Below are 12,014 nucleotides of genomic sequence, written 5' to 3'. Positions count from 1 at the left end.
AAATTGAATTGAATTGACGTATGGCTTTCTATTTCCATGGAATCATGCAGATGACATGCCACCTTGTTTGAAACGTTTCGCATTGAACATGAGCGTAACAAAAAACTCATTGTGTTACGAAATAGAAGTGGAGCGAGGGCAGCTGAGCACATTTATGCCACGCCACGCACTAACTGTCCGTGCTTATCAGTCTGCTGAGGAAAAAGTCTAAATATTTATTCGGACCTTTATCTGGTTAGGAAGAAGAGATGTCCATCCACAGGCCTGGCCACACTGAAACAGCTGAGCACCCCATCAGAGAGGCACAGGTGAGCAATGTTTAATTTATATTACCGTATCTGCATCAAAGCACCCAAAGTCATATCATATCATAGTTTTTTACCAGTTAGTTTGTGAAGAAAAGTTGCAATTTTTTTTTTTTTTTTTTATATTATAAGCAGTAGTGCAGAGTTCTTAAAAGGAATCCCCTTCTATGTCAATGGTATCCAAAACGAATACAGCCAGCTTCCATACTGCTTATTTGGCCCAAATGATAAAAATGATGAAAAAAAATATCTATAACTTTAAAATATATATTTGTTTGTGGGAAAAATACTTGACATAAAGCTTCCAGGCCAGAAAAAGTATGTGGTGGCTCAGTCCAACCTGCCTTCAATGCCTTAAATGATCAAGGAGACAAATGACATCCACCTGAACATTGACACGGGCAAAGCCTCAGTCTTAATTCTGTTAGATCTGAGTGCTGCTTTTGACACTGTCCATCATGGAACCCTCTTACAGAGACTAGAGGACTGGGTGGCCCTGGCACTGCCCTAAGTTTGCTTAAGTCCAATCTGGAAGGCAGGAAGTACTTTGTTGAAATTGGTAACTGTCTCAGACCACATGCCCCTGACGTGTGGAGTGCCCCAAGGGTCAGTCCTGGGACCCCTTCTGTTCAACCTCTACATGCTGCCGTTAGGTCAGTGTGTGGATGCAAAACAACTTTCTCCAGCTGAATTCAGACAATAATGAAATAATCGTTTTTGGCCACATAAACAAAGAGAAAGTGTTAGTGGTCACCTCCAGAGTCTCGCTCTAAAACATACAAACCAAGTTAGAAATCTGGGGGTAATAATGGACTCTGAACTTTAACAGCAGCTTTTTACCATCTAATAAACATTGCCAAAATCAAAAATATAGTGTCTAAAGGAGACTTGGAGAGACTTATCCATGCGTTTGTCTCCAGTAGATTAGACTACTGTAACGGCCTGCTCACTGGTCTCTCCAAACGAGCTGTAAAACAGCTGCAGTACATCCAGAACGCTGCTCCTGCCTCAGTCCTGTGCTCAGGACTCTGAGGACTTCAGGGACCGGCCTCCTGCTGGTGCCAGAGTCAGGACTAAACGTGGAGAATCTGTGTTTCAGTTTTATGCAGCAAAAATTTTGAACAGTCTTCTTGAAGATGTGAGACAGGCTTCTACTCTGACAATGTTCAAATATAGGCTAAACACTATTTTGTTTAGCTGTGCATATGACTGAAAGGATTTTATTTGCACTCTTCTCTCTTATTGTCTGCTTTCTGTCAAGATGGAAGACAATAATATGTATTTCATTATTATATTTATTATATATATATATATATATATATATATATTTTTTTTTTAATTATTGTTTTTTAATTAATTAATTTATGTATTGTTTTATTTTATTATTATTTTATTTATTTATTTATTTATTCATTTATTTATTGTTTCCTGTAGGGGTCAGATCTGATGAATATTCCACTCACGGAAGAACCTGATAAGGTAAAAAATAATCCACTTTTATATACTTCCAGTCTTGATTTGCTTTTTATTTGAATAGTTATTTTTGCATGGCTTTGTATGCACAATTCTTTGTTTACTCTTTCAATTATTCTTGATTCATTCAGATCAACTGCTAAACAGTCTCTTACTTTCACATACTTTCTCAAATTTCCCCAGTGCAAAAGTCTAGATTGCATAATGTGAATGCTGAATGCCTTATAGCACCAAAGCATGAGGCAGGATGTTCTCAGCATGCTTTGAGCACGAGTTTCATGAAGCTTGTCTAATTGAGAATGAGCAAAACATGAATTAATTAAGGTGTAAACGACGCCCAGGCAAAGATTAGTTTTTTAACACTTTCTTTCTTATTGTTTTTTAAACAGGACGTCTCTTAGCTCCAGAGAAACTGTCTATAGAGTTGTAAGAAGTCATGTGTCATCCAGGCAGAAAAAAAACAACCTTCATGTTTGGATACAATTTTTAAACACCTTTGTAATCATGTACTCGTTTTTGTGTCGTTACTGCGTTTTACCCTTTACTTACATTCAACATATTTATTAAAATGATCCATCAAAATACATACCCGTTTTTCTTATGCTAAATACTTAATTTATTTGAATACTTTGTGGTTTATTGAATATAAATATCAACTGTAATGAGCACAGACTTTTTCACTGGTGAAATGTATTTCTGTTTTGTGTCTTTGTTTACTACTTTGCATGTACAAGTAAAGGTGTTAAAAGAAACTGGGTGTCTGTCCTTTTTCTAGTGACTATTTATTATGAAAATATATATTTGGTATTGATATGAATGCACTGTATCACAATATTTATGTTGGAACTTGACAGGTTTCTAAAATCAGGGTGAGAAAAAGTGTGCAGTGGACTCACTCAGCGGTAAGTCCTAATTGTTGGACATATTATGCAAAATAAACTTTAATGAGATTTTAACCTTGTTACAGCAGTGTTTCCTCATAATTAGTTTCCTCAGAGTTTAATGTTTGGTTTTACTTTCAGGAAATAAGGTAAATCAGTTTGGCCAACAAATACAAATCTGCATTTACCATTTCATTTGAAGGATGTCCAGCCTTATTTAGGACTATTTTATACATTTTCATTATTCTTTTCTCCTGAAAGTGTTTTGCAACCTCCAGGTGAATAGGAAATATAATTAAATTTAGAAATATCAATTTGAAACTTCTTCTGTTGTTTACTTATATAAATATAAGAACAAAATGTATTACACTTTTTCATTGTGTATTTTTGTTTGTGTAAAATTTGCCAAAATTTCATATATTTTGGAGATAAAATCTTAAACATGGATAGAGCTAAGTTCAAATTTCTTTTTACATATTAGATAAAAAAAAGACTTAAGATATCTTAGTTTGTATTTGAGTAAACTACGATATTATATATAAAATTGACCTAATTTTTGGGGTTCGAAATTATATGGCAACGGGAACGAGCAATATGGCAAAACGTATTCACAGAACTATTTTCTTCGAGCCTAAATTTCAATGTGATCGTCATAATAATAATATTAAAATAAAGATGAAAATTGTTTTCTGCCTTTGCGTGCCATGTCAGAGGAAGAGAGACCGGCACATCTTTTTAAATGTAGTTTATTGGACCGCTCTAAAAGGACACCATGTTTGATGCAGTTCTGTGAAAACTGTCTGCTTATTATTTTGTTTTTCTGCGTCTTATAAGCCCATGCGAGCTAGGCCCCTCTCAAATGGTGCACAACACTAAATAAATACATAAACTAATCTAAAACAATACAGATTTGAAGATCAGTGCAGAGTCATGTTAAAAACGTTATTTCTATATATCTTTTTTTCCCGATAAATGTTGACATTGTAGGCGTCCATGCCAGGAGCTCCGGGCACCAGAGGCCGCCTCAAAGAAGCACCACAAGTACAATCTTTCATATTAACTCTAATATTGAGTGAATTCAACATTGCACTGAACAAATATTACTCTGTTTGAATATAGTCTCTCACGTCAGGAGCTCAAGGATACAACAACCTAAACGTAAGTTTACCATCAGTTATATATTATTATAAAACCTGTCATCGAAATGTTCAAATGATGCAAAAGAGGCGACTGGAGGCTAAATGAAGTAGACCATAAAAACACATCAGAACTAAATGCTAATGGTTTTTAAGTCTTTATAACCTCAAAGATGTTTTGAACTATTTGGTATAATTGGTGATGTATTTATCCATGGTTAAAATAAAAACCTAGCATGGGGTCAACATTTCTGTAAGTAATTATCCAGTGGCACCTAAAAATGTAGATTTTGCTTTCATCAGAAATGCTATCATAGTAGCTTACAAATCAACACTTGATTGACTTGATGCTCTGATGTTAAATGGCTCTTATCATGTTCCTCCATTACGGAATTTGTTTACCAACTTTTCAGAGCTCTATTTTTATTTTATTTTGTTATTATTTAGCCTTAACATTCTTATTTAAAGACTAAATCCCTATTCAAATGAGGCATGACATCTAAAACCCTCAATATAAAATGCATCGTGTCAACTTTTCTTTTTTAGAGCAGAAACCAGGCGAGTGGTAAGATGGGGGAACGGTACAGACCGAGCTACCTTGCCACAGAGAGCGAAAACGTGGAGGAAGTGATTGACGAGTGGGATGTAAAACCTACCGAAACAAGTTACGACGCAGGTTTTGAGGAAGAGGAGAGCGGGGACTACGAGTGGACCACTGATGACGAAGATCAAGATTTGGACCAGGATGAGCTGGAACAGGAGAGAGAGAGGGAGCGACTCGCGATGGAGCGCGAGAGAGAGGAGTTGGAGCGAGAGAGACAGGCAGAGCTGGAGCTTGAGAGGCAGGGGGAGAGAGAGAGCCCAGTGGACCAAGATCTGGACCAAGATCTGGACCGTGGGACAAACGACGACCTTGACCGAGACCCGAGCCCGGAGAGGACTGAGGAGGAGCTGGAGCGAGAGAGGATGGAGTGGGAGAGGAGGCGAGAGGAGATGGAGAGGAGACAAGAAGGGTATGATCCTGAAACGCAGCAGCCCTACCCTTACCCTCCAGAGTACTTTGTATTAAAGGTATTATTGTGAATAATTAACTCGTGTATCTTCCAGAATGTCAAGAAATAATATGTTATTTATTTAACAGGGGCACCCAGGAGAAACTGGGAAATCAGGATCAAAGGTGAATGAAAATACAAAAATACACAAACTAAATGTTCCCCCTCTTGGTTATAAAGAGTCCCACACATGGTGAAATAGTGTTAAACATAGGCATATATATTAACACAAGTGTATTGGACTTTAATATTAAATGTGCACTGTTTAACTCTTCTGCCATCTGCTTGTCTGGGTGGAGATGTTCTAATATCAGTGCCACCACTCTCATTACGCACAACGCACAGTGGTAGGGCATCAGTTGCTCCAAGGGGCACCAGGCTATTCTGAATGACAGAAAAAGCTATTTGTGCAGCATCTTCACTGGTCCATTTACAATTAAAGATAAGATAAGATATTCCTTTATTGTCCACGCATGGGGAAATTTCATTGTTGCAACGCAGGTAGATGCAGAGGAAAAGGACAGATAACTTATTGGAAGAACTTAATAGAAGAACTCTTATAAACAAAACTCTTGTAAAAACACTCCTAATAGAAGAACTCTTAATGGGGAGCATATATCAAATCAAATCAAATCAATTTATTTTTGTAAGGCCCAAAATCACAACAACAGTTGCCTCTGAGGGCCACAGGGAGAAATTAATCAACAATGTCTGTGGTGGCGATGAAGTCAGACAATGTCTGTGGTGGCGATGAAGTCAGACAATGTCTGTGGTGGCGAGGGACGATGTCCCAGGGTCCTCTGTCCTTAGACTCTCCTTCTCGGCCAGGAAAAACTACAAAAAAACCTCTTTGGGAAAAAGCGTAGAAACCTGGAGGAGTTCCAGTGAAGGAGAGAGCCGACTCTCACAGACGGACAGACGGACACAAGGAGACTGGAGCTGGACCCACTCTTCAGGCAGAAGAGGGACCGTCTGAGTCGAGCTGGACCCACTCTTCGGGCAGAAGAGGGACCGTCTGAGTCGAGCTGGACCCACTCTTCAGGCAGAAGAGGGACCGTCGGAGGCGAGCTGGACCCACTCTTCAGGCAGACGAGGGACCGTCGGAGGCGAGCTGGACCCACTCTTCAGGCAGATGAGGGACCGACTGAGGCGAACTGGAGCCACTCTTCAGGCAGATGAGGGACCGACTGAGGCGAGCTGGACCCACTCTTCAGGCAGATGAGGGACCGTCCACACAGGGCAGGGACCACTTCACCAGGGGAGGGGCATCTGGGTCCACAGGTCCTCAGGAGTGAGAGAAAGAAAAGAAGGCGGTGAACAGTTTGCAAGTGGAATCAAAAAATAAATATTGTTTGATAGCATAAGTAGTCAGAAGAAGAAGAGGATAGTGCTCAAGCTGTCATACTTCCCCCAGCATAGTTACTCCTAGGGCAGCGTAGCTGAAGCTGTGGGTTTATCTTTCTGTTCCTAACTACTCTGACCATAAGCGATTTCGAAGAGGAACGTTTTAAGCCTGGACTTAAATGAAGAGACTGTGTCAGCATATTTAACATGGGTCGGGAGCTGATTCCATAACACAGGAGCTTGGCAGCTAAACGCTCTACCTCCTACAGTACTTTTAGAGACTCTTGGCACCACCAGAAGGCCGGCATTCTGAGAGCGAAGAGCTCTGTTTGGATGATATGGTTCTATAGCATCTTTGAGGTAGGATGGGGCCATGTCATTTATGGCTTTGTAGGTCAAGAGTAGAATTTTGAATTTGATTCTAGACTCGACGGGGAGCCAGTGAAGAGACTTCAGCACTGGCGTAATGTGCTCTCTTCTTTTTGTTCCTGTTAGTAATCTTGCTGCTGCAATATATAGTAGGCCCACTTTTTCTTTAGTTGTTTATTATTTAAAACAAGCTCAAGGACTCCATTGACGTCGCCGCACTCTCTCTGTGTGAAAAAGAGCAAATGAAAGAAGACGCTCATGCATTCCAGCTGGCGCGGCTCCACGGAGCTGACACTGCAGCGTGCGCAAAGCCAGTGTTCAACTTGTTACCAATGTCTAAATCATGTTTTTCTAAATGCAACAGAAATTGTCAATAGCAAGTGTCACAGCTAAAGAAAATAGTTTTTAGTTTTCTGTTCTAAATTTTAGCTACCAAAAAATGAAACACAGATTCCCCATGTTTTGTCCTGACTCTGGGCACCAGCAGGAGGCCGGTCCCTGAGGTCCTCAGAGTCCGAGATGGTTCATATGGCACTAACATGTCCAAGATGTACTTTGGTGCTAGGCCATGGAGAGACTTGTACACAAGCAGAGCTGCTTTAAAGTCTATTCTCTGAGCCACAGGGGGCAGTGCAGAGACCTGAGAACAGGACTAATGTGATGGTACTTCCTGGTTCTAGTCAGGACCCGAGCAGCAGCGTTCTGGATGTACTGCAGCTGTTTTACAGCTCGTTTGGAGAGGCCAGTGAGCAGGCCGTTACAGTAGTCTAATCTACTGGAGACAAACGCATGGATAAGTCTCTCCAAGTCTGCTTTAGATACTATATTTTTTAATCTGGCAATGTTTTTTAGATGGTAAAAAGCTGCTGATGTTATTGATTTGATGTGGCTGTTAAAGTTCAGGTCTGAGTCCATTATTATCCCCAGATTTCTAACTTGACTTGTAGGTTTTAGAGCGAGACTCTGGAGGTGACCACTAACACTTTCTCTGTGTTTCTTTGGGCCAAAGACAATGATTTCAGTCTTGTCTGAGTTCAGCTGGAGAAAGTTGTTTTGCATCCACACATTGATCTGTTGGATGCAGTGATTCACCTGCCGACAGTGAAACATAGAGTAAATCTGAGTGTCGGCTGCATAATTGTGTCACAGTGGAGCTTTTTTAAACGCTCAATTACTATACAAATGGGGTACATTATTAATTCCTCCCACATCTTCTCACTCTTCTTCAGTTCAGTTTATTTAGTTTCAGTCATATCATATTTCTGCACACAGCTGTTTCTTGTGACAAAAACAGAAGGAAGCAAAATACAAACACAAACTCCACAACACTTGTCTTTCAGCCGTATAGCCACGTGCTATCTTCGGGTCTGGATGACTGACAGGCATCTGTAATATGACGCCTCGCCCCTCAACAGCATGAAATCTTTGTTTGTTGTATGTTTGGTATGTTTGGTTTCTATGTTAAAAAAAACACAAATAGTAATAGTAGTAGTATCTTTGAAGGTAGCAATACAAGTAATACATGTTTGACCTTTTATAACTTAGAAAAATAGAATATAGAATATAGAAATATTCATTAATTCAAGTAAGTGACAATGGATTGTTGGTTTGAGTTTTTGCATGCTTTCATCTCCTTCCTAACATTGTTCCATAACTGAGCCTCAATAAAAGATGTACATCTTTGTTTAAGCCCTTTTATGGCTTTTGGCAAATTAGATATACAATGAGCTCTTATTTTTGTTTTTTAAGTTTAAAGTATTTTTGAACAACTTCTGGGAGAGTAATTAGTTTAGCTTTAAAAATGATTGGAAGTACTTTATTATAGGCACGTTTTCTATGTTTGCCATTTGATCGTGTTTTCGCTTGGGCCATTCAAACTTTATATTTGACCCAACTTCAACTAGTAATGGGACCTTTTTAAGATCAATTAAACTTGGGATTTACATTTTTTAGCCAGAATGAACACCACCGGAGCCGTAGAGGTATTTTAGTTGCTGGTTAAATAAATAAAAATATAGATAATTCACCTGTGATTCTACTAATTTTCCCGTTGAATTAATTAATGAACATGACATATTTTAGTAATGCTACACACATTTGCTCTAGTTTTCAGCCTACTGTAGATATGATGAGATATGATCTGAGACTGAAGTAACAGAAGAAATAAAAATATTGTGGCCTATTCTTTTGGAGAGAGAATCATATCTTGTCGATTGTGGAGACGCACTGGTAACAACCCACTGATTACACTAATCAAAGCCTTCATCATCATTCCTCCCACCGTAAATATAAACTAACAATTGCTTCACAAAATCTGCCACTGGTTCATAAAAATATCATGGCTCTGCTTTGTGACGCTGACATTTGGGGACATCCTTTTCAGAGTTGTCAAAAAAATAAAAAATAAATAAAGTTTCCAGGGTTTTGATGTTGCCTTTTTTCTTTTTTTTTTTCTTTTTTTTTATGGGAGGACAGTGGAGTAATGTCAGCATTAATAATTCCCCTTGCTAACGCTAACTGACAGCTCTGCTTACTCTGCCGATTCTTTAAAGTTTAGATTTTTACATTTTTTGACGCACATGAATTCGAATGCTGATTGTCTTTTGTGTTGTACCCAGGGAGAAATTGGAGAAAAGGGACAAAAGGTAAAAGTCATTGATAAAACTAATTGTTATTGAGCTGCATGTGAAAAGGTAAAGTTAAGTTTGTTGTTTTGTCTTTTAGGGAGAGCCAGGGATCGGCTACAGAGGACCTGAAGGGCAGGCGGGACCTCCCGGACAGAAGGTACACGAGAACCAGTCTGCTCTACATTTTAGCCTACACTGCATATGCCAGGTTCTCATGTTTTTGTAATTATAACTCAGTTTAGTGGTATAATCCCTGTAGTAAATATTCAGTCATGTTACAGTTTGTAAGTAACAATAGAAAAATAAAACTTTTAAAACAGAATCCCTCTAAGTCATCAATGGCCGCAACACCAGTTTAAACAATCATTTAACAAAATAAAGGTGTTATCAGGTATAATTATTTGTCAAATAACTATTAACTAACTAATTAACTATTGTGTAATTTTTATGGATTTTGGCCCTTGTTTACAGTTGTGGAATAACCTCAACCTATCACAACCTGTCACATCTGCTGCTCATGTCCAACCAGGAAGTCACAGTATAAACGTCTCTAAAATATTCAAACTGGGAAAAAAATATGCATGCATTTTAGAAAAAATCTTAAATATGATCATGTTCACTACGTTTTATTGAAATCTGTAATTTGAAAATAAATGTAAATATAGTTGCACTTTTTTATTTAGTGTGAAATCGTTTCTGTCTTAGATTCATCAGAACTCTGAACATTTGGACTCATGATGTCAAATTTAACAATCCCATAATGTCTATGACTCGATTGCAATTATTTGAAAAATTTGAACTCTAAGTAGGCTATCGGGGTGTGGCCCTAGCCTACTAAAGGGGGAAGGGGAAATGAGCACTTATTGAAATACAACTTTGAGTTAGTTAATGATAAGGGAGTAGTAGAAGTATTATAACATGGGTAAAAGCGTCTTCAACCCATAAACAACAGTCCTCTATTAATGTCTAAAACAGGACACTTGTACTTGCACTTTCAGAACAAAGAGTATAAACTGCTAACTGTCTCCCTTTTAAGTTTAAACTAGAACTGGAATTTTCAATATATTTAATGTCTGCTAAACCAATTAATCAACAACATAGCTTTTCAATTACTCTCTTCCTGATTGACTCTCACTGTTTTAATTTAGCAAGTTAAATTGGCTCAGTCTGTTTTTGAAATTGTTATGAAAAAGTTATGTGATAAAAGCAAGGAATCAATTTGAAAGCAATTATTATTAAAGTAATACTGGGCCACTCGTAACATTAAATGAAAGTAGTGACTGTTAAATGTGCATGTCTCACCTTTATTAGTGTTAGGGCAACGTACAGGACGCATTTCGAAGCTTTTGGGAAAGTCGGACTATAATGTAGTTAACTCAGTTCCCTCGGTTCAGGGCAAAACTGAAACGAGAAAAAACAGTGACTAAACAGGTGCGTGTGTGAGAGCTCAGGTCGCTTCCAGGATATACTGACTGGCATCTTTTCTTTGATTTTTGTGATAACGCAGATGATCTGACAGACTTCTTTTGTTTTGTTTTTTAAATAATGTTGTTCAAACCAAAAGTCAGGGTTTTTCCAAATAACAAAATATGGATAACCACATAATTAAAGTAAATATGCCGACGACATGTAGCTCATCACTCTATTAGAGAAAAAACAGTGTGTTTGGATAGCTTTTTAGATGTCAATGTTTCAATACTAAAGAGCTAATCTTGCAAAATTATAGTCTATGTCGCCAATAACAATTAATAATCAGAATGTTGAGATGCTCACAGTGAATCATTTTGGAAGCAAAGCCTTGTGGAGAGCATCTTCACTTTTAACATGCTGTTGTGGTGTAGAAACATGAGGGTGCAGAGGAAGCACAAACTGCAGAGCATCGTAAATATGAACTTAAAGGTCATAGGGCGACCTCAGAGGCTTTTGAGCAGCATCTAAGAAGAAGTAAAATGGCTGTGGACTCGGCCTTTGCACATTCACTTGGAATTATTACCATCTCGAAGGAGGTATTGAGTAATATCAGCAAATTAAAATATCTTTAAGAACTCTTTTGTACCAAGGGCAGTTAACACTCATAACTCTGTGAATCTCCACATAATCTTTTAATATTTTGCATCATTACAGTATGTAGAGCTAAGAGTGATATGTGGATCTTTTTCATTATTTTGTGAAACCAAAGGCAAATGTCCACATCTTAAAACAATAAACTTTTCTTAATCTTCATTTTTACTATGCTTTTTTTTTAAATCTTTTGTGATTGTTGTAGGGTGAGCCTGGAGAGTCGGGCCCCCCTGGTGCTCAGGGCATACAGGGCATCCGGGGTAATGCTGGTCAGCAGGGCACCTCCGGACTGAGAGGGCCCCCGGGGGATCCTGGATCACCGGGAAGAGAGGTACAGGCATTTACTACAATGCGAAGGCATATAAATACTAATATATTAAGGCATATACATATTACTATACTGAGGAATAAACTACTATACTAGGCCTATACATACTACCATACTAAGGCATATACTACTATACTAAGGCATATAAATACTGGTATACAAAGCATACACTGCTGTACTTAAGCTTATCCAAAGATTATAATTATACTTAATCTGCCTGGCCGCTGACTCACCTAAATTTAGGATTTCATCACACACAACACATCAAAACTGGGACTAAAACTGCAACTGAACTTGGACTAGGCCATGACTAAACCAGGACTTGAACAGGACCAAACCAAGTCTATGTAGAAACCGAACTGGGATCAAACTGGGATCAAATCAGGATAAATGTTAACACAGCCTTTAATAAACTCAAAATTGGGACATAGCTCTGAA

General features: G+C 38.4%; 2 protein-coding genes across 2 annotated transcripts in view; both read left to right on the top strand.

The window, feature by feature from the left end:
* col7a1l (collagen type VII alpha 1-like) overlaps positions 1–2,530 on the top strand; it is a 61,808-nt gene extending 59,278 nt beyond the window's left edge. The window contains exons 75-77 of the mRNA XM_072453626.1: positions 240–308; positions 1,740–1,784; positions 2,168–2,530. Of these exons, the coding sequence (XP_072309727.1) occupies positions 240–308; positions 1,740–1,784; positions 2,168–2,179 (126 nt within the window). The 3' untranslated portion in view covers positions 2,180–2,530. The remainder of the gene's footprint in view (positions 1–239; positions 309–1,739; positions 1,785–2,167) is intronic.
* A 1,824-nt stretch (positions 2,531–4,354) lies between these two features.
* LOC140367257 (uncharacterized) overlaps positions 4,355–12,014 on the top strand; it is a 43,837-nt gene continuing 36,177 nt past the window's right edge. Inside the window, exons 1-5 of the mRNA XM_072453627.1 lie at positions 4,355–4,866; positions 4,937–4,972; positions 9,179–9,205; positions 9,285–9,344; positions 11,454–11,579. Of these exons, the coding sequence (XP_072309728.1) occupies positions 4,366–4,866; positions 4,937–4,972; positions 9,179–9,205; positions 9,285–9,344; positions 11,454–11,579 (750 nt within the window). The 5' untranslated portion in view covers positions 4,355–4,365. The remainder of the gene's footprint in view (positions 4,867–4,936; positions 4,973–9,178; positions 9,206–9,284; positions 9,345–11,453; positions 11,580–12,014) is intronic.

This window comes from Eucyclogobius newberryi, unplaced genomic scaffold, assembly GCF_026437365.1.
Source record: "Eucyclogobius newberryi isolate DKJ021-1_F unplaced genomic scaffold, fEucNew1.0.hap1 SCAF_2, whole genome shotgun sequence".
Classification (NCBI taxonomy): domain Eukaryota; kingdom Metazoa; phylum Chordata; class Actinopteri; order Gobiiformes; family Gobiidae; genus Eucyclogobius; species Eucyclogobius newberryi.
This window is presented reverse-complemented; position numbering and strand designations above follow the sequence as displayed.